The sequence below is a fragment of the Tetrao urogallus genome (assembly GCF_951394365.1).
Source record: "Tetrao urogallus genome assembly, chromosome: 15".
NCBI lineage: Eukaryota > Metazoa > Chordata > Aves > Galliformes > Phasianidae > Tetrao > Tetrao urogallus.
In genome coordinates, this window is record NC_136828.1 from 6,492,721 (window position 1) to 6,516,710 (window position 23,990).

General features: G+C 42.1%; 1 protein-coding gene across 1 annotated transcript; it reads right to left on the bottom strand.

Moving 5' to 3' along the window:
• Window positions 1-937: 937 nt before the first annotated feature.
• MOSMO (modulator of smoothened) lies at window positions 938-23,711 on the bottom strand (the record flags this gene model as incomplete). The annotated part of the gene is made up of 3 exons (XM_079542959.1): window positions 938-1,122; window positions 8,991-9,203; window positions 23,606-23,711. The coding sequence occupies 3 exons, from the start codon at window positions 23,709-23,711 to the stop codon at window positions 938-940; spliced, it is 504 nt and encodes a 167-aa protein (XP_079399085.1).
• Window positions 23,712-23,990: the final 279 nt, after the last annotated feature.

A 23,990-nucleotide genomic window follows, 5' to 3' on the forward strand; every position in this document is an offset into this window, starting at 1 on the left:
AAAGAATTTTAGCTTAACTTAAAATTGCACCTAAAAAGGCATGGGATCGTTTGTACCTAATACAAAAACTGTTAAAATCAAGGGCTGCTACAAAGAATGAGGTAAACTGAAGACTCTCAGCTATGTGGCCTTCAGAGAAATGGCTTTTTTTTATATTGAGTTCTAGTTTTGCACACCACAGTGTTTTGCTAGCAAAGCGTTCTGAGTTCTCTTCCAGGAACCATTTGTGTGTATATACAAATATATACATATATGTGTATATACACACGCACACATACACACACACTGTATACTGCATCAGCAAAATATATATATATTTATATATATATTTATATAAATATAAGGAAGAAATCCCCCTCTAAAATGTTCTTTAGTGTTTTCCTACAGCTTATGGGGGAGGAGGGGATGTATGTCTTCTGGATGGTACGTACATTTTGGAGAACGTTTGCTCTATTGGCTTCTTGGTGCAGCAACGAAAGACTGATCCATACTGGTGCCAAAGGCTTTGCTCATGAGACAGAGGATGTAAAATACTAATCTCTTACACAGCGAGGCCAGCCTCGCTTGCATTTCTCTGCAACCCTCTGGTCTACCACAAAGTTCATAAATACTTTGACTTCCAAATCATTAGACATTAAAAACTAGAACAGTACAGTAACATGGGGAATTATGCTTCTCAGTGTAAAGCATTCTTCACTAGTTCCTATCACAGTGCAGACCTGACTGCATTACATATGCTCAGGAGATTAGTCAGCGTTGTCTGTATTTGGTTATGGGAAAGGCTCTCCTTTTTATTAATCCAAAGTGCATAGTGAAAAAAAGTCAAAGCATTTCTCTTTTCAGTGAGTGTTTGATAGTCACATCTAGGCATCCTCCTGAGAATGCAATTCTGATGTCTTGCTCTTTTCCAAAACAAAGTCCCGCAGTTCAACATTCATCAGCCAGGTAAACAAACTTTGCCAGCAAATAGAAGTCCAACTATTGTGAAGAAAATGGATAAGACAAACAGTACATACGAAGACCCAACCACTGTGTTATTGGGTAATTTATATGGTTGACCTCCGACTTCATTGATGTAAAATCCTATTGGAAATATTAGGGCTGCCATACAGAATAGAATCACTGCAAAGAAAAGAGAAAAAAAACCAAAACAACAGTGTTAGAATCAAAATATTTTCCAGTTCACAGAGCAGTACAGAAAAGCAAAGCAAGCTGAAAAGCTGAGATATTCCCACTATCACTAACTGGCTTTAAATGACTGATAACACTTTAGAAGATCCCACAAATACTATTTTGATATTTCAGCTCTGCTCACCGGATCATAAACTGTTTTTACATAATAAAAGTTTGGCAGATATACTTCTATCACTATCCATGAATGCAGTCAGTTACTTCTCCAGTTATTTTAGACAGTAATTTCCCCCCATATCAAACTAACACTCAAATTCCCTTTTTATTATCAAAGTTGTCTTCTACCAATTGTAGTCATCCTCTCCCCTTTTGCACAAACTCTTCCTGTAGAAGTTTTGCTAAACATTGCAGAGACTGTTACTATGGTTTCTTTCATTAAAATACATCAGTTTCCTAAATTCATGATTATTTCTTAAGTAACAAAATCTCCTTAAGATCTTCCATTGGAGTTCAAAGAAAGTTTTCTGATTCAATTTAATCTAAGATTCTTAGTGAAAAACATTCAAAGTTCAAATTTCGTGAACTTAAGAGAACCAAGCAATGGGACTGATTTCATTTGAGTAGTTAAACTCAGGTATGTGGTTCACATACAACTGACCCTGTGTGAATATGCAAAAAACACCCCACCAACAAACAAGCACAGAATCCCTACTAAAGCCATTCACTGGAATTACATTATACATTTCACAGCCCTTCAGATGTTAATAGTGGCCAGCATTCCTCAGTACAGAAAATGCAGTGCTGTAATCTTTCCCAGATGAGAATACCAGTGCTCCTGTAGATAGCTCTGGATCAGTAACCTTATTTAGTGGGAACACAGCAAGGTATAGATCTGTACTGTCTCTAGCAAGAGAATGGCCTCCAAATATATGTATAGCATCTCTAAGAGGCAAGAGATTTCTCACAATAAAAAAAGATTATCTTTTAAGTTGGCTTGAGTGCGTATTCAATATATAGCGTTAGACACTGTCTTTTCCCCATCTTTTCTTTTTCTTCCATCAGTATTAGAACATAGAATTTTATTACTAGATAAGTCAACAATTAGTGCCTTACTCTTATTTCACTTCTATGTATTTCAACTTTCTTTCAAATATTATTTACTGTGAGTGGAACATCCTTATTTTATATCAGAGGGACACAGGCACTGAACCTGTTCTGTTCTTCCACCAACTCTATAAATATTCACACAATCATCTCCTAATATGAAACACAGTGACATAACCATCTCCCATCAAAGCGTATATATAAAATGAGAAAACAAAATTCAGAAAATTCAAGCCAAACTACAGCGCCTCTGCCCGTAGCGTACTACATACTGATTTATTCAGTCTTCTAAATGCAGATTGCTGCTTTTTCTTAGTTAGTAAGAAATATAGGAACTGTACTTAAGCAACAAAATCTCAGCAAAACAGCAAAAAACAACACAAAACCAAACCAACCCAAACAACCCCTACCATGGCAGTAGTAACGGCTAGCATCTTAACTGCTGGTTCCTGTACAAGTCAGCAATGCTTTTATTTCCAAAGGTACCTTAAGCAAATTCAGCAGCTCGCTTGCTCTTAACAAGGCAGTCTCTACTCTTTCCAGCTGAGGATATGATGGCGTAGAGCAGCTTCAATATGTTGGAACACAATTTCACTACTCTTCTTCTGGCTAATGCTCTGGTTTTTCCAGTGTTACATGGCAGTACTACAAGATTTTTTTTAATGAACTCCACATTTATATACAAGATGAAATGTTTATCACATATCTTATATCTTAATGCTCAAAACATTGTGATTCACGTAGTACAGGTCTCAGCTTCAGAACAGTCATGTTCTGTGGCAGAGACTAGTTATGAACATGATGGAGCTGAATTCAAGAAATGCCTATGCAGGATTTGCACAAACAAAACAGGATGGTTTGATCACATAATGCACATCCAACCATCAGCTGTTCTTTGCATTCCTGAACGCATGAAACAGCTTACACACATCTTGAGTCAAATGCTGCTAATATGAGAATCAGCCTCTCTGCTTATACTAAAATACTTAGTTGGGAATAAATAAATAAAAATCAAAAGAACTAAATACATCAATCGTTCCACTAGAGGGAGCCTGTGTCTTGCTTTTAATAAAACTGCATCAGCAGATTAAGGATAAAAAAGGGCACGAGCGAATCTGGCAGCTGCAGTTACTAAACTCTTGCTCAGTGCTACCACATTAGGCTACAAAACAACCAAAGAACCAGAAACCACATATTAAATATTATTTCATCGTAAAGCTTTTAAATATATGGTATCCACAGAATCCCACTCTACACAATCAAATCCTTAAAGAATATTTCCCCTTTTAAAGCTGTATCTCAACCAGCAGGCTGTGCAGCTGAGGAGAGGAAGCCCAGGTATGTATTTTTTGAGATCAGTTTAAGTGCAGAAGAGCTCTCCATTGGAGTGGTCCAGAAAACAGTGGTTGACAACAAGTACTTATTAATGCAACACATAATTAGTAACAGTTTAAACAAGGCTCTGAGGATGGTTGACATTACCATAAGTCAGCATTTTCTACTACATCCAGTTTGCCCCTGAAGAACATTCCAGTTATTTACAGAATTGCTGTTACATTTTAACAGCAGTAAGCATGTTGGAAATAGCTTGAGGATGCTGAAACCACCACGTGCACTTTTAAGCTCACATCTCCCTTATCACATTCAAGAACCATACGAGCGGAAAAGTTCTGATGGCCGCATGGATAAGGCTGAAGAATAGATCTTTATCTCTCTTTACTAAGCAAATGCTCTTTGAGGCATGTTGTACATACACAAACCCAGCAGTGCTGCAGGTCTGAGAGCTGCTGGTGGCACTCTATTGCCATGGAGAGCACATGCCCAGTGACTCACTGCATTTCTGCCTGAGGACAGAAGCACGCAGATACCTCAACTCTCCCTCAGCTCACAAGAGAAAAATAAATAAATTCTGGAAATGCAGGCAGTGTGAATAATGCTGATTCACATCCACATTTCAGAAGTAACCAGAGACCTTTTTTCTTCTAAATAACAATAGTGCTATGAAGGCTTCCGAGCAATTCTACTCACTGTGGTCTGAATTTTTAATCTACTGAAATAGCAAATGAAAAACAGTTTTCATCAAGTTCTTTGTCAGACTAGGAAGCCAAATTATGGTAATTTTTTGAGATGACAGTAAGAAAAGACCACATGATAAATGTACTAAAACAACAACACCGAAACTAAAGAGAAAATCTAAGAGAGGAAGCGCTCAGTTAACTCAGTGTGTATTCTTTAAGAAGAAGAATTGTTGTCTAGAGGGTAGAAATTTCTTATACAAGCTGTAAAACAAACGTATCTGTTCATATCTGGTAGTATAAACTCAGTGGATTTCCATCCAGCAACCCCTAAAGAACTTCTCCCTTAAAAGTCTGTTCTTACAATTTCAGGGAAAAACTGCAGAAAAGACAACCATTACAATTTCTATTAACAAAAGTATTCAGTAACAGAACACAACCATTTTTTGGCTACTTCCAGTGGCTGTCAGAAGAGGTCTAGATCCTTTAATTCTTAAGCTCAAAATCGTCTTGAGCATTCAGTGGCAATAACTTCTATGAACCCAGATAAAGCATATTAAAAAAAAAAAATGAAGTATGGTTCAGAGATGCATGTACCAAAACAGTACCAAACCCAGGTTACTTTCCTGCTACCAATCTATGCCACCATATCATGGGCATAACCAGTGACAAAGCAGTACAGAGTTGGGATGGCAACAGACAGTTGGCTTGAGCAACAAGTAAACAATACCATGCAACGAAGAGCTGATAGATTTTTGGCTGCCATCAACAGGCGAGGCACAGCTACAAGTTTACAATGCCTCTTACTGAAGATGCACACAAAGACCTGGGCAGCATGGAAATGAACACCAAGATGGAATCCATACTTCATTACAGTGTGTGAATCTGACACTACGTTAACGGGGCTCAAAGAGCAATGATAGTTTTGACTGCATCTACACCCGGGGTCACAATACCTAGCACATCAGTTAGGAATACTGTGAGTCTTGAATAACCCTACAAGAAGAATATGAAACTTTTTGCATTTCCCGTAAGGAAGACTTTTATCATTCGTGCAGCATGGCCTGAAAGACTGAAAGCTCCCTCCCACCTACAAAGCTAGTTTGCATGGAAGCCAAAAAAGACAAGTTTCTGTGTAGTGAAACAATCAATGGCTGAGGAAAGATGCAAATACAATGCTAGTAAATACGCTCAGGTGCATCCCTTGCAAAGTGTAAACAGAAAAGAGCATGTATGACAGTAAAATTGTCCTTTGTGTGCCCGTTAGCTAACCAAGATAGAGAAGACCACTCAGCAATAACTCATATTTAGAAAGTGCACTGTTGAAAAGCATCATCGAAGACGACATTATTACAAGCAAGATTTTCACTAAAAAAAGTACATAATGCAGTTAGCTTAAATCTCAATATGATTTAGAAATCGAGGAGAACGGTTTCATTGCTGAGATAAAAAGTTTCTGATTCTTACTTCAGGAGAGCTACTCCTTTGTGATCTGTGCTAGAAACAAAAAGAAAAGCAAGCAGCTTTCTCTGCTGCCATCACTAATGCCAACAAAACCTGCTGAGGACAGAGCGATATGGGTGAAGACTCATTCAGGGACCTATAGATCCCATCTACAGACATAACCTGGGTAAAATATTGAAGTGAAAATAGACTGCAATAGAAGCTGAAACCAACAGCCTGAATATTAAGTCATCACAATCCAAAACAATATCTAAAATCAATCTAATACTATCTTAATCTTTTAGTTGTAGCAGAAAAACACTATCCTACCTTTGCTTCTCTTTGAAGGTGTTGGTATAGGCATGCCAAGCAATCAGCACTAGTTTATGACCTGGACTCTTCTTCCCTGAATTATCATACTGTGCTCTGTAAAGTGAGCAAAGGAATGAAGTGCTGAAGATGTTTGCACCAATTTACTCTACAGAATTCTATCAATTGAGGAAAACATCAAATAGTTCCTTAAGAGTCTTTCATATGATTATCATAAAAATCAAAAGAATCAGGAAGTTCTTTTTCCCTACATTATACTGTTAAACCAGCTACATGGAGCTGCTCTTCCAAGACCTTTCTCTTCTGCAAGGGAGGTCTTCATCTTCTTCCTCAAAAACAGAGGTATTTCAGATATCACCTATGGATAAGAACGAGACTTTCTCATAACTTCTCTGGACTGCATTTCACCACCTTGGACAGAAGGTAGCTAGAGGGGATCTGCAACAAACTGACTTAACCCATTGGGGTCAAATTCCAGCACAAGCAAGGCAAGAACGACCTCTTGCCTGGCTCTCCTTGCTGCTGGCAGAGTTGCAAGGAAAGGGCTGAGCAAGAGATTCCTTTGTCGTTAGATGATTTCATCTAGACCCCCCTTGCATTTGAAGAGAACAGAGCTGCCAGTCCCAGAGATGCCTTTAGCAATCCCAGCAGACTTCACTGCCACTTAGGACAGCACATCCTATGTCATGTTCTGAAAGTTCTGCGAGGAGAGTATCTGCTAGCCGCCTGTACTGGGCTGTTCAGTCTTGAAATCACCTGCAGAAGAAATGTAATACAATTATGAAGTTTTCCCTACTCTGTTCTAATGAATTACCCACGTTTTCATAATAGAGCACTCTGCCACTTCACAGGAAGGTTCATGGTAGTTAATGCCACACGTTTACATGCATGCTAATATCAATCTACAAATAGAATACTCATCTGTGTTGCCATATAATGAACCACAAAATTTCTTTATATTGACTTCCTGAAGAATAAATAACTCTGCCTTCCATTCACTTCTTTTCTTATAAGCGAGTTAAGAAATAAAATTTCCCATCATCATTGTTAATACAGAGTTCATAGAGTCATATGTATTGGAGATAAATATCCGCTGGTAAATTTCAGCAACACAGCAAATGTATCTTAATAGAATTACAAATAATTCTGAGTTGCAAGAGGACAAATTGATGTGCTTCATTTTAAATATCTCATACCAAAGGTAAGTGCTGAAACATAGCAGTATCCTTCTACAGTTAAGGCTTCTAATAGTGACCCTACTGCAAGCCCAAAGGAATCCACAGAGGGGAAAAAAAACACCGAAACAACAAGCTTTAAGGTATCAGAATTTTTATCTGAAGTAAGCATCAAAGTTGTAGAAAATTAGAGATGCAAGGATTTGATTATTGGAAATATTTTAAAGAATATGTAAAAATCAAAATGCAAGCTGTGAACTGTGGGGAAAAAAACCCTCAATAAATAAATACTTTATAGTACTCAAAAAACCTCAGTAACCCACAAACAACCAAATACTTGAGAACTGAATAGCTCTGAGATCTCCTCACTGCAAGTGTCTTAATCTTATATAGCATTTTGAATTTAAACCCTTCTGTGTACATTAGAAATATGTATTAATAGACAATGGCAACTAGAAAAGCTGGCATGGGACATTCAACAATCTGTATGTCTATTTTAGCCATTCATTGGAAAATGAATAAAAGCCAACCACAATGGATAAGCACTCCAATAGTTCCTTTCTCTGCAATTGCTGCACTGACAGTTTAATATGCTGCATAGAAAAGTTGTCAGAAAGACAGCTTTGATTGTACAAGTCCTCAGCAAAGTGTCTCTGCTGAAGCTCAGGGCACTTTGTTTGTTTGCTGTATTTTTTTGTTGTTGTTAACACATTATTCCCTTTTCCAAACAACCTTAAATTCATTTATATTAGATGTCATTAGATGCCACAGACTTCCATTAAACCTTACTTATGTTTGTATAAACCACAAGCTTGCATTTTCTAGTTAGTGTGTACACTGTTGTCATATGTCAACTTAAAAGCAGTCACATTTTGAATTTTTTCATGCCATCATCACCACCATTAAAGCACCATTTTACAGCTGGCGTAAGCCTGGAATACACATTAAGGAAAAAGAAGTTTGAGAGCTATTCCCTTACTTGCGGGTTAACTGTTTTTCTTTTGCACTGAAGTAGGCACAGCATACATTTCCCTGTGTAGAAACACAGGGCTGCTGGAGGAGGCTCAGTCTTTGCTGTGAGGAATTATGCTGGCGTTCATGCAGCACACAATGAAGGGAGGCAGCAAAACATTAGTGCTATTCCCTGTGCTGAAGAGCTGCTGCAGGACACTTAAGGAAAGCAAGCCTCAGTGCTGTGAAGCACAGCAGGTGCTCTGCAGTGGACAGTCCTCCCCCACAGCCAATTAGGATGCAGATACTGTGAATAAAACACCCGTTGTGAGCATCAAGCAGGACTGAACCAGTGTCAACGTTGAATGAGGTATTCAGCAGCAACACCTGAAGTGGGGATGGACTTCAGATTGCAGTGAGTCTCAGATGCATCAACTACACAGGGGAATTCCCAGTCATCCCATTTGGCTCAAAGTGCTGGATAGAGGGGCGTAGGGAAGGAAGAATTATCCGGGACTGACCTCTTGCTATCTCTGCTCATTTCCACAGGTCAGCAAATGGCACTCCTCAAGGAAGGCAAAGGGGTCAGGGCATACAAGGCCCTCCTTTCTCTCACCTTGGACTCACAGGCCATCAATCCCTCTCAATTATCAGTCACTTAAGATATCAATCTCTCAGTTTTTGAATAATTTCCTTTTCCTCTCAGATGCAGTATTTGAAGAGAAAGAGTATTTTGTAAAGAAGGAGCCCTAAGAACTGCTCCCTGACAGCACCGCGTGTTATTTCAGACTCCACCAGTTTATCCTGTGTACAGGTCAACTGTGCAGTTGAGGTCACTTACTTCCAGTGAAAGCTATCCAGCGGGCATATTTAGTAGCTTCTCTTCGCCAGTGGGAAGCCACCAGCAAACCACATGTGACAGTTAGTGAAATGATTCCCATTATGATGAAAAATAACGTAGTGACCCACTCAGGAGGCAGCCGTGGAGGAATACAGGTCCTGTCACGTCCATGGATGGTTTGACACTGTCGCACAAGGCCAACTGTGAGAGCACCTGAAAATACACAGCAGAGAGGCATGTAAACTTTCAAAATCCTCTCTGAGGGGCGCTCAATTGCAAACTGCATCTCAGGTTTGTTCTAAAATAAGGGATTCTTTCTTTGATGAGCCTTAATAAGCCTGTCAAAGACAGTGGATAGAAGGGACATGTTTAGCATCTATCTTCATATTCTTTCATCAAACACTTGCATAAATGCAGTGAGATAGCTACAGGCTATATCTGTTCTTGGGTGGCAGTCAAGCTCTCATCAAAGCAATAAGGCACTCCTGTGAATCCTGCCACTGCAAGCTGAAGTGGCGGCGGAGTTGTAGAGAGCACCACTCCATCTTCGCAAGGTAAGAAACTTTCATAATGTAACCAAACAGGATGCAGCCCCCTGAAGTGTCCTTAATTGCCGAATGCCTTTTCCCCTTATCCATAAAGACAGCTCTAAACTTCTAGGTCTTACAGTGGGATCTGCATTTCGTTCACACTAAGATTTTAAGAATATTAAAAAAAAAAAAGCCACAACCATACTTCTTGACAGTAAGTGTTTAAGAGCCCCTCTACCCAAGAGGCTTAGGGCAATTATTTTGACAAATAACATGGGTTACTACACTCAACAACTGGGATATCTATACTACTGGTTGAAAAGATCCTAAGAACAGACCAAGACTGGTAAAGGAACCATACTGTATTGACAAATTCTGCCAAGAAAACAAAAATAACGTAAGATGTATTTGACTCTTGAAATAGCAAAACGGAATGCAACTGGAGGGCTGAGCATAGGATATATCACAACACACAGAACTCTGTGACACAAAACGAGGTATTTTCAAATAGATCCAAATAGTTCTGATTTAAAAATCTATTTCAGTACTTTAGAGACTCATGCACAAAGCAGCGTTTAATGGAATTTAATAGCAAAATTTTCTTTATCTTGAAAATTTTACCTCAATATTAATATTTAAGGTCAAAATCCATTTCTTCCAGAGTCTCTTCTTAAGTCCTATATTTTTCAAATGTGTCTCTTCTTCTGAGCTCTTTCCTTAAATAATCACAATTGTCCTTTATCTAAATTAGAAGTCAAAGTCAACAGTGGAAAGTATTAGAGTCATCTTCCTCCACAAATTTCGGAAAGTAAAAACTGTCTGTAGTTGATCTGCTTATAAAGAAGAGGCAACTCCTTTCCAGAAAGAAGCAAGCTAACAGTCAAAAGAACAAACACCATGCTGCATTAGTTAGAGCCTGTGGTACGCTCCCAGAGGATGAGAAGAACAAAAGCATTACTGATTCAATTCTTCTGAAGCACTCCTGTAACCTCTAGGCTACAGTCCTATTCAAATGTATCATCTTAATTACATATTCATCAGCTGAAAGATTTGGAGATTAATTTTTACTTAGAAGTTAAAGTCCTTAAAAAATGAGTCACTTCCAAAACCCACAATTATTAAACTACAAAATTGGCATTTTCAACTGCATCTGAAGCAGCTGAGCCATGGCTGTGCACCAGGATTACACAGAGCTCAGCCAGAGTCACCCAAGCACTCTCACCCCGTTCACATACCTGCACAGTACAGTTTTACATGAACTGCTTCTCAGTTGCTTTCTCATAGTCTGCTATGTTTTCATTTTAAACAAGCTGCCAGGCCAGAAGAGAGACATGCACATGTCGTTAAAAGTCAGTGTCCTCAAAACACACACACAGCAGAACCTCATATGAAACACTAAGTAGCTTGGGGATAACGAGGCTGTTCACTGCACTATCACAGAACAGGAAATTAACTGCAATCACTCTGCAAGACTGAGATTTAACAATTTTCCTAATAGTAGTTCTGTCTAAACTGAGTTGTAAAACAAAGAATGACTTCTAAAAATGTAAAAACTGTATAACTCTACCAATAGGTGCTTCCTGAATTCAGATGTACTGAAAGCACCTTAACTTTGACAAAAGCAACATTGTGAAGTACCAGTGTGCTGGCCTCCATTCCATTTTGTGCATTTCCTTCAACTACCAGTTGCTGCTTTATTGGACAATGGACTCACCTTTCAGACTCACTTTGCAGTCGGTACTGAAGATGTTTTTCAATTAAAAAGAGCACGCATAACATGCCAGTTTCAGAAGGGATCAAGGCTAAGCCCAGTAGTGCCTTAGCTAAAGAAAACAGAAAATAACTGTACTTGGAACTAACGTTTTTAAGAATTAAATCTTTCTGCTGTCCACTCCTACTCTTCCATGGGCTGATTCCCAACCCCCTCAAGAACCAACCAAACAGGTTAAAGCTCCAGTCTATCAGTATCAGCTAGCACTTCTTCCAAAGACACAAGCATAGTTGCAAGAAGCTACTTAGATTACGGTTTCCTAAATATCACACCTGTTGCCCAAGTGTGTTGTTCCACTCTGTATTTTTAATCAGATTCTTAAAGCACTGGCAAATAAATTGCAGCATGTGTTATTTTGGATGACCAATGCTGAACTTCATACTCTAGCATTAAGCTTTGCTAACACATACTCAGTATATACTCTTAAGTGTGCTTCACGGATTACAGATTTGAAGTAGATACACTCCACGTTCAAGGCGTTGAACCTGGAGACTGGAGACTCCTGGGGGGCAAGAGGGCAAAAGAAGATTTCTGAAGCACTCCCAAAGGATCCGTAGAGGCAGCAAGGAGAAACAACCTCATTATATGCTCAGGAATTTCGAGTTTCCTGTTCATAATACAGGATACCACACCTGTATACTAAAACCGAGGCAGAAGCAAGTTAAACCTCACAGCTTACTCCCATAGTAACATCTGTTGAAGGCAGATCCTAAAAGAAGAATGGGTACAAAATGGATCAGTGCTGAGTGCCAGAGAACATCCTACAAGCCAGCTGGAATTACTCTGCTGGGCAGATTCATATCTATGTAGGCACGCAGTTTGGTTCCATAAATAAAACTTTGGTGTAGAAAAGGTGTATTTATTTGCCAAGGAATTCAAAAGAAAAGAGGGTTTGCATGGTATTCGGTCCTGCTCTGAAGGAAGCATGTGAATAGTTGCCAAGCAGTTGCCAATGATCTAACGTGGTACAGAAAACCTTGGTTAGCCTTAACTGGTCTGCCACTGAAAGGAGAGAGAGACTTACTCAGCTGGTGGAGAACAGCCCAGTCGTTCATCTCAAGCCAGCCATCAAGTTCCACTCTTATTCCTACAAGGAAAGCTTTTAGCCATTACTTCCAGAGTAATTGCAGTGTAACTGCTGAGAATCTAAGCACCTAAGACAGCAACAAAACAAACAGCATAGGTAATGCCAGTAAAAAAGGATGGATATGCTCTATGGCTGTGTACACACAGCAGCCCACCTGCAGCCTGAGGGTGGCACCAGGAGGCTGCCAAGTGCTGCAGACCAGTTCAGCCTTGCTCAAAATTGAGGAAAACAGGTCAATGAAGCAGTCCTTAGTCTTTCACAGTACATCTATTCCCTAAAGTACCAGGGCACTTCCAACAGATCAGCCCACCTTCCTCTAGCCACCGTCTGACTATAAACAGGCCTTTGCTTTGTATCAGTGAAAGATTTCATGATTGCATTCCTACATGACCTCCCCCCACTCCTCCAGACCACCAGCAGCACTCACCTTCTGACACTGTGTATTTTTACAAAATCTCTAACAACAGAACTCTTCAACACATACTCTAGAACTTGGGAGCATCATTTGTTTAACAACTAAGTTTCACAAAGCTGTTGAGAGAAAAGGGAAAAGGCCCCAGATAGAAGGAAGGTGAGTCTGTGTTTCACACCTGGACACAAGTGCTGCTGCTCCCAGCAGCCCCATGCCAGCACGCTGCCGTGCCATCCCACTGCCGTGCCATCCCACTGCCGTGCCATCCCACTGCTGTGCCATCCCACTGCCGTTTCCGTGGCAACAGCACAGCCACCAGGAGGCAGTGAACACTGCCCAGAAACAAAGAGTGCTGCAGACTTTACACTCTTCCAGCTCTCCATCACTTCTGAATTATTAACACGGCACAGTGATGCCATGGCTGGAAATCAGCAGCTCGGCAACAGCTATGCAGATGTTCACCCCTAATCTATTTGATGGTGGGAACATGCAGGACCTGGTGGGCACAGGAGGGGTGCTGGTGTGGTGCACTGTGGCATATGAAGTAATTAATGTGGTAAAAGCACAATGCACTGCCAACGTTGCAAAGACACTGATAAGTTTTATGATTTAGTAATGAGCACAGTACATCGAGCCGTGCTATATGGGCTCACTAAAACATTCATAGCTGCTGGTTAGGTAACAGTCACATGCCAGAGAAGGACATGTAAAATAAGGACAGCTCAGCTAAGCCATTCCTTGCAACTTACTTGGCCACAGAGATAAGGACAGGAGGAAAGGAAGTTATTTTTGGAAAGTTTCTGATTCGTACAGTTAATAAACCTGAATGGAAAAAGGTCCAGATCCATCTAAGAGCAGGAACAGACTGCAGCTGTCTATGCAGAGCTGCAGCATGCTCCCGAATCCAAGTGGAAGCTTCATAGTCTAAAGTGAATACAGTGATTTGGTCATGGCAAACTAAATCTCTGCATCAGTGTTTTAAGTTATGTATTATCAAAAGAAGGAAGAGGGAATGACTTACTCCAGAGAACTGACACTGCTGATCCATCCCTACCACAGCCTCAGAGGTCCCTCCAGGGTGCATACAGTCAGTGCTACTTTCTCCAGTACAAATGTGGTGAGAACTCAGGCTCTGCATCCTCTCTCATGAGAAGAGCAGTCATGACGCATGTAAGCAATGCAGAAGGTTAGAGGAAAAAGCTATGCCTTTGTGGGATGCTTGTGGTTTCTGGTATGAACTGATGAGGAAAGAAGGATTAACAACACTGGGGAAAACTTCAATTCTCAGAGGCATGCAACAGTCAAGCCAAATCACGGGGTCTCTAGGAGAGGCTCCCCTGAAGGATGCCCACAGGTGGAGCTCAGATTTGGTTAATCCAAAAACGAACATTAGTTTTTTAAAAGAGACGGCTGGTTGTCAACTAGAGTTTAGACTTCTGACTCATTAGAACATTTACAGCCTCAAATAATGTAATCTTTGAGCATTTTGTAAATTATAAACTGTAGTTAACTGCACGTATGTAAGTAACTGTAAGTCGAGTAACACTTTCCTTCACATTTTCACTTCAGTCAGTGTAGGACAGCAATATCTGGATCGTATCTAAAGAACTATGAAAGGTACATAAGAGGGTCAAATATAAGATAAGCAGAATCAATTTCCAATCAAGCATAAGAATACCATATCTGCTACCACCCCAACATAAATACTTACTTTTTTTGAGGGTTGGGGCATAGTTTGAATACACGTCACTTCACAGTTACACCACTAAAATATCTTTGAGGTTGCCATGCAAGTACAGCACTCGGATGTGCCATGACAGATTGATTCTTCTACTGCGATGTTCCAGTATGTCACTCAGTTAGCAGATTGAGGTAAGCAGGTTCTGACTCACTAAGATAAGATTTATGAATGTTAGAGGATGATTTAAAGAAAGGCTTAAAAGAGTAAAGGAGGATTAACTGCAAAGGTACAAAATACATACACAGAGTCCAAAACAAAGGGATTATGAATTATCACTCCCATCCTTTGCATGCCAGATCTTACATTTTTGACACACTTTCTCTCTTGCTTGTCTCACAGCTATGGTAATCCTGGAAAAGTTTTGGAGCTTCTCACTCTGAAGCAGACCAGTACTGACTGACCAATTGACCAGGAGCATGGTCAGTTCATATGCCCAGTAGATATTTGTTGGTTCAAAACACACATCTAAAAAGTATTTTTTACAATGTTTAAAGATCACTTTTAATGAAGAATGAAATTTACTTGCAAAGTCCTTGCTATATCCAGAGTGCAATTTTTAAGAGCAGTTCTGCAAGATATGTTATATAAACTGCTATTTCTCTTCTATTCTCTTCTACTCCATTTATTCCCTCAGACTATTCTCTCCTCAAACCAAGTTTGAAACGCACCATTCTTCTTGCACTAGAAATGTAAATTATGTTCCTCTATTTCAAAAACTCAGTGACTTTCTTACAGAAAAACACTAATTCTGGCATTAATCTGTAGCTTCACTCGCTTCAAACTGTTTGGTAGCTGTCATGAACCTATTAATTGAAATCTGTTTAACAATCTAATGTCCAGACTAGGTACCATTTCTGACACTGTTTAGAAATCCAAAGTTTATTCCTGGCTTTTAAACAGAAAAAAATTCATCTCAAAATTTTTAAAGGGTCGAGACATATTAGCAGAATGGCCTGTCTTGTTGCTGAACAGCTTGTGGAGTCTCAATTGCCTCAGAAGTCTTCAATTCAGTACTGGCACCATGCATAATTCAAACCAAATCTCCCTCCACAAAGAAGAGTTCTCCCTTCCTCCCTCCTCCAACCACCAGAGAGAAGTCAGTAAATCAGGGGCAGTACACTGGGAAAAAACCCTTATGACTGATATGTACTGGAAAAGCATACTGCTGCAGATGGCAATCTTTAGGATTTAGGAGCTATGATGTTTAAATTGCAGATATTTGGACCAACAAGCACCAATTTTACTTCTGAACTTCAGCATATAAGACTTCAATGCAAGGTCTTTATTTATATTGTCTGTTTCAAAGAGATGAACCACCAAACACTGGGTTATCCTCAGGCCAAAACACAGGAACAACTCTCCTGAGGACATAACAAAGGCTCTGTGTGTTCTCACGTATCACTGTCAAGAAATCCACCCACGCTGACAGCGTTGTTTCCAACTTTAGAAGACAGCATTAATTAAATGTTGGTAAACAGGATCTATAGTAAGCAGCACCCTTCTGCTTGTTGCTTTTCTTACACTGCAAGTGTTTGTGTGAGAGAATAGTACCGCCAGTGAACACTACAAGCTTTGGTTGCTGAAATGGCAAGAGCCTGGCAGGGAGAACTTGTTCTGCTTTAAAACAAATACGCTGGAAGTGTAAGACTTTAATTTTAAAAAATAAACAAAATAAATCCGCGGCTATTTCCATTTTTTCCCCAATCAAAGTAAGACTACTGAAAGATGACAAAATTCAGTGCCTAAAAAAAGATCAAAGGCATTGTCAACATTTAAATGGATTTTTTCTATCAGCTTCACCAGTTTTATGCCATGCATTCAGTAGAATACCAGAAACTATGACACCTCCTGCTGTTCTGCCACTTAGCATCCAACGGGCTTGTGTTGCTGTTGTTTTTAATGAAGTTATATTTGGCTTTAGACAGAGCCACAAAGAGCCACCCTCCACCCGACAGCCCGCAGTGCTGCCTGCTCTCCTCAGCATTCCGCTCCCCACAGCACAACCACACACGGCCATGCGTCCCCCCCACTCCTGGCCAGCACCGTGAGTGGCTGCAATGGCTGGCAGTGGCAGCACCAGGGGCTGCTGTGTGGTACAGACACAGCGGGCACCAACAAATTCCAGGTCTTCACCTTTCAGTGGATCACCTTCCTCACAGCGTCTTACGCTGACCTGTTCACAGGTTGGCTACAACTGGAGAGCAGGGCTGTTGGTTTTTAACTCCTGTGCATCTCAAAGTACCATTTCACCAAGCCTTTTGAGTTTGGGTCTTCACAGATGTACATTCAAGTGGATCAGAACAAAAGTCTCCAGATCGCATCAAGTAAAGCATTCTACTGCTTTCTTCATTCACAAAGAAGAAATATCTGAAGAAATATCTGTCAACCTTCCTGCTTGCAATCTGAAGCAACTTCTCTGGCCTGGTCACAGAGGCATTCAAGGGGAGGCAGAAAATCCGAGCTCTGGCCCAGTTCTCGAAAGGTTTGTACATTCTAACAAATGAAATTCTGAAGGAATAAGGATCATTTTCCTCTGTCAGCAATAACTGCTTCCAGCCTTTACTCTATTTCACCCTTTTATTTCATGTTTTTCACACAGTAAGCTTCAGGGTGCTTTCTGCAGCCGCCAAACGATCCAGTAACATTCCACTGACAGAAAGTCTCCTGCACAATCTTGTTGCAAGAAGTTGAGCCACACGTGAGTTTAAAAAACAAACTGAAACATGCTTCTTCCCATACAAGTTTCTACAGCAGAAAACTACATCATTAACATGTTAATTAAAGCACACAATCAGTTTCAGAACAGAATTCAACATATGGAAAAGAAGCCCCTTCTTCACCCCTGTGACATCTCGCCCTGCACGGCGCTCCTCATGCTGCCCGGCACAGCAGCATTTTCCCCTGCGCTACAAAGGTAAAATCCTAGACTTCAGTGCCCACAAACAGCCATTTGATTATTAAACCATTGGGAATAACTCAGAGGCAGCTCAGCCCTACTAGCGAGTGCCCAATATCTATGCAAAAATTGCTCATGGGGAAGTTTAAGATGTAACGTAAATTCTATTCGGCTGAAAAAAATATAAAACACAGTGGATTATTAAACATTACACCCTGGAAGACTGTCATCCTTAATGACCTCAAAGTGCTTTGTAAATTATGGCCCAGAACTGCAGCTACCACGAGGCTCCTGGGTAGCAGCCAGCTGTTCTGACTGCACTGTGCATGGAGTGCTGCTGTTTCTGCAGCAGCTCCCTCGAAGGCTGGTGAAACCTCCAGCAGGGAGCACGTCAGTTCACCCCAAGGACACAGACAGAACACACTAAGCATGTCTTGCTTCAAGAGAGGCACTGGAATCTACACACTCTGCAGACCTTTGGAACCCTAACCAGCGTTTCAGTGCAGTGAGTGTCTCCTATCAGCTCACCCTGCAGACAACCAGCACAACCACACTGCATGCCCTATGGTACCCAAGAGAGCCCAAACTTTTGCAATCAATTCTATTGACAAGATTTAAAGAAAAAAAAACAAAACAAAATGCACACACAAACAAGATAACGCTTAAGTAATAAATCAAATGCAATAAAACAGGAAGAAACCAAGAGCTTCTCTCTCAGAAAGAATTTAATCTACAGCTGTTAATTCCATACAAATTCCTGGGGATTTGGCAAATGTCATTTGCCACTCAAACGCTCCAGCATGTTTTCCCCTCTGCTTAGAACAGGCACATACCCTGCACAGATCCTCTTCTTGGCCATATCTCCAGCTTTTCAGACCTGTGAGTATTCCAACAGTCAGAGCTTAGAGAGCAAAAGTGAGACTGAGAAGGGCAGCTGAAGAGAGCAGAAGGGGATTGCAGCAAAGCTACCACAGAAATTCGGTTCCTGCATATTGCTCCCAGTAGAAGGCTCTGCCCATTAGGAAAAATGTCATCACTGTGAATTGTAACAGCTTACAATAAAGCATTACAATACATTCATTTCAAAAGGTGAAGATTTATAAACTCTGAATTTATGATAATTTCTCATTCTCCCGTATTACTCTGTACAAGAATATTGTATTTGTTTCACCACACTACAAACCAATCTGCATTTGATTCAAAAGCAGCACATAACCTCTACACACTGCTCCTCCTCAGCCACGAATTACTGCAGTTGCTGCTTTCTGAGATAAACAGGTGTGGGCAACATCTGGAAGAGGACACCACAACTAGCTGAAGAACTCCCACATGCGATGTAAATCCTAATCACCACATTGCAGCAGGCAAGAAAAGTCAGTTCTCTCTACTTTGCTTCAAGACTAACAAAAACGCATGTAGGAAGCAGCTGAGTTTGTGAAGTACCTATTAAAAAAAGTACCACCTATTAAAAAAAAAAAGTAGGTCAGGCTTAAGAGTTTGACCTACTGATCTTTGCTTTGGCAAAAGTACAAACTGAGTTTACATAACGCTGCTTGCATCTAAGTGCTGGCTGGAACCTAAGCAAAACAACTGTTCTGAATAAGCCTCAGTCATTAGCACGATTCCATTTTTCAGATGTCAGTTTTAAATCCCTGATTTGCAGTACATAGCATTGCAGCCTTACTTTTAAGATTCATATTTTAAGTGACACTTCCGTTAATCCCCCTGTCATATCACATCAATGAATGTAGTAAGCATGCCTGAAAGCAGCTCTAAGTTGATTTAAAGAAACCATTACTATTATTAGCAGAACACAGACAGTTCCCAAAGCCTCAACAATGCATCTTTATGACAATTAGTACCGTTTATAATGCAGATTTACAATGATGTGCTCCTTGGAGGAAAGCAAAGGGCAGACCAAGGCCTGCACCCACACCACTGAATGCAATCCAGTTCTACAGCAGCCGTACACATGGCTGTGAGATGAACACTTCCAAGAGAAAGTTATTCTAAATACGTAAAACTCAAGTACCCCATCAAAAATACCTGCTACCAGAAAAAGACAAATGCAGTACCAGTTACTCTTAAATTTATCCTCTGCTTAACAAAGCAAAGCTATGATAGGAAACCAAGGTTTAAAATGAATAAAATGAAAGCTTTCCTTCCGATTTCTCATGATGAAGAATAGCACCTCTGTTCTACTGAGAGCCCTGCCATGACAACTTTCCAGCACCCAACCTCAGTCACGCCAGGAGCTCGGTTTGGAAAGAAAACACAAGTTACTGGCTCCCAGACCTGGGCTCATTAAACTATGGATTTCTTACCCAGTTCTTCAACATTCATTAGAGACCGAGTAACTCAACAGGACTTGGGGAGACACAAACTACCAACTGTATACAATCACACTAAAGAGAAAACAAGAAAACATTTGCCTAACAGAAGCAGTATTCAGTTGTACAGTAAAAAGCAAATGCAAAAAAACTCGGTTCCCCTCTGGACAAAACCAGACAGTTCTCTCCTCCCTGCTCCAGCATGCTCAAGTAACCAGGCTAACACAGCACTCTTTTATGAGATTCTTCCTACACATAAAATAGTTCCATATGTTTAAAAGTTGAGCAAGCACAAAGTTAATTCATTACAACAATGCCTCACTGCTAGCTTTTCTTGTGCCGTAAGGCCTGGTCAGTGACAGAGCTCCAACACAGCACACATCCTCTGCTCTGTCAGACGTTGGCACTGCCTGGAAGACATGTAGCTGTCAAAGGGAATGGATGGAGATCCTGAGGATGTTGGGGCCACTCCCAGCAGGGGCACCCTGCTTACAGGCAGTATTCAGGACGTCGGTTTCTACACTCTGCCAATCCTTACTAATTCTTATGTGCTCTGTGTGGCTCTTCTCTTGGCATTCTCAGAGGCACCAAGACCTTGGGACTTGTTGCCCTGCTCAGCAGTGTGCCAGAGCACTGCCTCTGCCCATCATCCACCTAGGGCAGCCAAAGGAAAGTGTGTACTGGGACATGATAACCAAGAACCTGATTTTAAACACGTCTGATGCTCACAATGGCTTTGCAGATCACTTTTTAGCAAGCACTCATGTCACTCAAACTTGCTTTGTGGCGTGTACACAAAGCAGCCATAAGATTTTACCCTATGTCTCACTGCGATGCACATATCAATATAAGAGGATGCAACAAACACTTGCTTTGCGTCCACCACACTTAAATTCTGACATTCAATTTTACTTAATAGCTGCTTTGTACTATAAGTTGGAATCACCAGTGCTCCATAGAGAGGGATAACTAAGGCACACAAAACAAGTTGATAGCATAGCTTGCTGAAGGGATGGATTATTTGATTAAATCTCCTGCTGAATTATTTGACCCACCCTAAAAGCATTCCAAACCACCAACCCCCCCAAACACGTACCACATCTTGCTTCAGCTGTGGGTGCTGGTTGTGTCTTGTCCATAAAAGGACTCAGCACTGCTGCTTAATAACCTGTCACCCCCTTTCTCCCATACAAAACATCAAAACCATGATAGACCATCCCACACAGAAAGGGGACACACCATCGGCTTTTAAAGTTCATTACAGAAGCATACAGATACAGGAGCAAAATTCATTACTAGTGAAATGAGTGAGATTATAGGCACTGACTTACGTTAAAGCCAACTCTGCCCTTATTTCTCGCACAGGATACCAGTTTATGAATAAAAGGATGTCAGTACAGGAATGCTGGGGTTCCCAGATGGGCATTTACCACTGTTATACAAGAGGTACAACTGAGAGCTCCGTGAGAGAAAAATCTCCTTTTCCAACTTTCCTTTATAAGCTCAAAGATGTATAAAATACCGGAAACGACAATAAGGAATGATTCCTGCAAAAATTCGTAGAGGAAGAGCGCCAAACAAAGACTTAGATCCACTTCCATGGAGGTGGAATTTCCTCTCTGGGCCTATAAGCATCTGAAACCTTCAGTGCCCTCCATGGCACTCATTCCCTCATAATTACAGAGCTAGAGAGGAATTTTTACAGCCAACAGTTTTCAACTGACTGTAAAGCTGACTATAAGAGTAAAACTTGGGAGACACATCAGCCCTTCCCCCATACTGTTCTCCTGAGAATATAAGCTCCTTTAAATGAAACATTTAAAGCTATCTACATTTTTCAGGAAAAACAAAACAAAACAAAATCAACATTAAAGCACCCAATTTACTTTGATATCCCATTTAGCAGAAAAAATCACCAGCACCAATGGAGTATGATGTATGCATTACTTTGCCTTTAGCCCAGAATGGATCTTTCTCCTGAAACCCAAGCCCAAGTCTCAGTGGCTGCAGAGGGCTGTGATGGAGCTGCTGCAGTGCTGTGTCCCCACATCTGCTGAGAGCTCTGCTCTACGCAGTCCCCCAGCAGCTGCAGCACTGAGGCTGGGCTGCTCCGTGCTGCCTTCAGGACTGAGGGCAGCAGCCAAGCGAGGAAACACGATCCCTCCCCTTCCTCCTTGGTACCAGGCTGACTTGTAAGGCAGCACCTAGAATTACTCCCACAGCAGATGAACCAAAGGACAAAGAGGCTACGCAAAGAAACGGTTCCTTTCACCAGCTGAGAGCAGGACACTTTAGAAGACCTACTGTGTGGCTGTGAGCACCCAAGCTGGGAGGGGTTGCGTCTGTGCGCTGAAGGGTTCCTGTATCTTGCTAGCAGCTGGGGCTAAGATACAGTCAGGGCAGCATCCTCACAGCACTGTCCTATGTTGTACTTCTCCACAGCATCTTTGGCTACTGAATGGCACTCAAACAGCCACCTCATCATTCAGTACCACAGTGCTTACTACAGGAAGTCCTTGAGTGAATGGGCATCTTTGCACTTCCTTTGAGTTTGGGCAAAAGGTTCCTTTCAGCAGTTCTAGGCACTGGAAATGCATATTTATATTGCTTCTAGCCAGAAATCTTAGAACAGAGTAATTCAAATCCCACATCGACAAAGATCTACCAAACAGCCATTAAGGAAGGCATGGTATGATAGCCACCTCTCCTTCATGATTTCTAAAAGCCAACAATTTGTTTGGCTTCAAAAGATGGCAATAAAATAAGTCACTGGTCTGTCAAAACACAATTTGAAAAGTGCTGCAGAAAATCCATACAGATTTCATGTTTGCCAGCCTAACTGCAGGTAAAACCTGTCTGCAATCCTAAAAACTCTAAAAGATAGGAATGGCAGGTGGTTGTCAAGCAATCACCCATCAAGTAACTGAGAATTCATGATTTCTACGCACATTATATCAAGGAGCTGTTTTTGTATTATAAACAGACATTAAGCATTTTCCTTTAACAGATACTAACGGTCTGCGCTTAGTTCCCCATGAGCAATTTTTTCAAGACAGATTTTACTATCTCATTGCTGGACAGGCAGAGAAACCAACATCTGACACACAGGGTAGGATCTAGGGACAGACACATCTACATGTTTATCACAAGGATTAATTTATGTCACTGTCAGCGCCTACAGAAGGGCTCCTTACTGCAGCACGCTGCTGTGGGGACGTAAGAGGAGAGAAGCAACTGCTCCTCAGGGCCACAGGCAGGAAGATCACCGCAACAGACAGGGAGGACGGGACGTCCTACGGGGAGTGCTGAGCGCTGAGCTTGGTGAAGTGACTCGAGCAGGACCAGCCAGGTTCCAGGCCGGACTGACAGAAACAACGCAGCCAAACCACACGGATAAAGACAGCGGGTCAGAGGAACGCCCTGCCATCAGCCTCTGTCTGCCGAGGCTTTCAATACTCCACCAGAGTAAAGGACACGACGACTCCACTTGGAACAGCTCAGTCCTCTTACAGAAGCCGAGCATCAGGCGAGGCAGCAGCAGGAAGTTTTAGAGCACCCTGCTCGCACACAGGACAGAAGCCTCCGGCTCCGTTCCGCGGATGCTCGGAGCACACCCCGCTCCGGAGACCCGCAGGACCGGCCCGCCCCGCGCCCCTGCCGCCCTCAGCAACAGGCGGCGACCGGCCGCTCCTACCGACAGCATCAGCGCGGCGCGCGGAGCGCCTCGTCCTGTTTTAGAGAAAGCAGAGCCGGGTTCTGGGCTGGAAGCCCTCGGCAGCCGCCGGCCCCGCCCCGCAGCACCGCAGCACCGCAGCACCGCAGTCCGCCCGCGGCCCCCGCCTCCTCACCCGCAGACTCGCCGGTGTTGATCCAGTCGGGGTTGGCCAGGCTGGCGATGGCGAAGATGTCCGCGGCCAGGAAGAGGCATCCTGAAATGACGGTCAGTTTGTCCATCTCCTCCGGCCGCCGCCCGGCTCCCGCCGCGGGCCCGGGCCGGGGGCGCCTCACAGCCGCGGCTCCATGGGCCCCGCGCTCCCCTCGGCGGCGGCGCCAGGAACGGCCCCGCGCGGAGCCGGAAGCGAACCCGGCGGTCGGGGGAGCGGCGGTGACTCCGGAAGGGAAACCGCGGCGGCCCTGGGCGGAGGGAGGCGGGGCCGGGGGGCGGGCGCTGGAACCGCGGGAGCTCTGCTCCGGCACGGGCGGCCCGGGCTCACGGCTGCGGAGGAGCGTCCC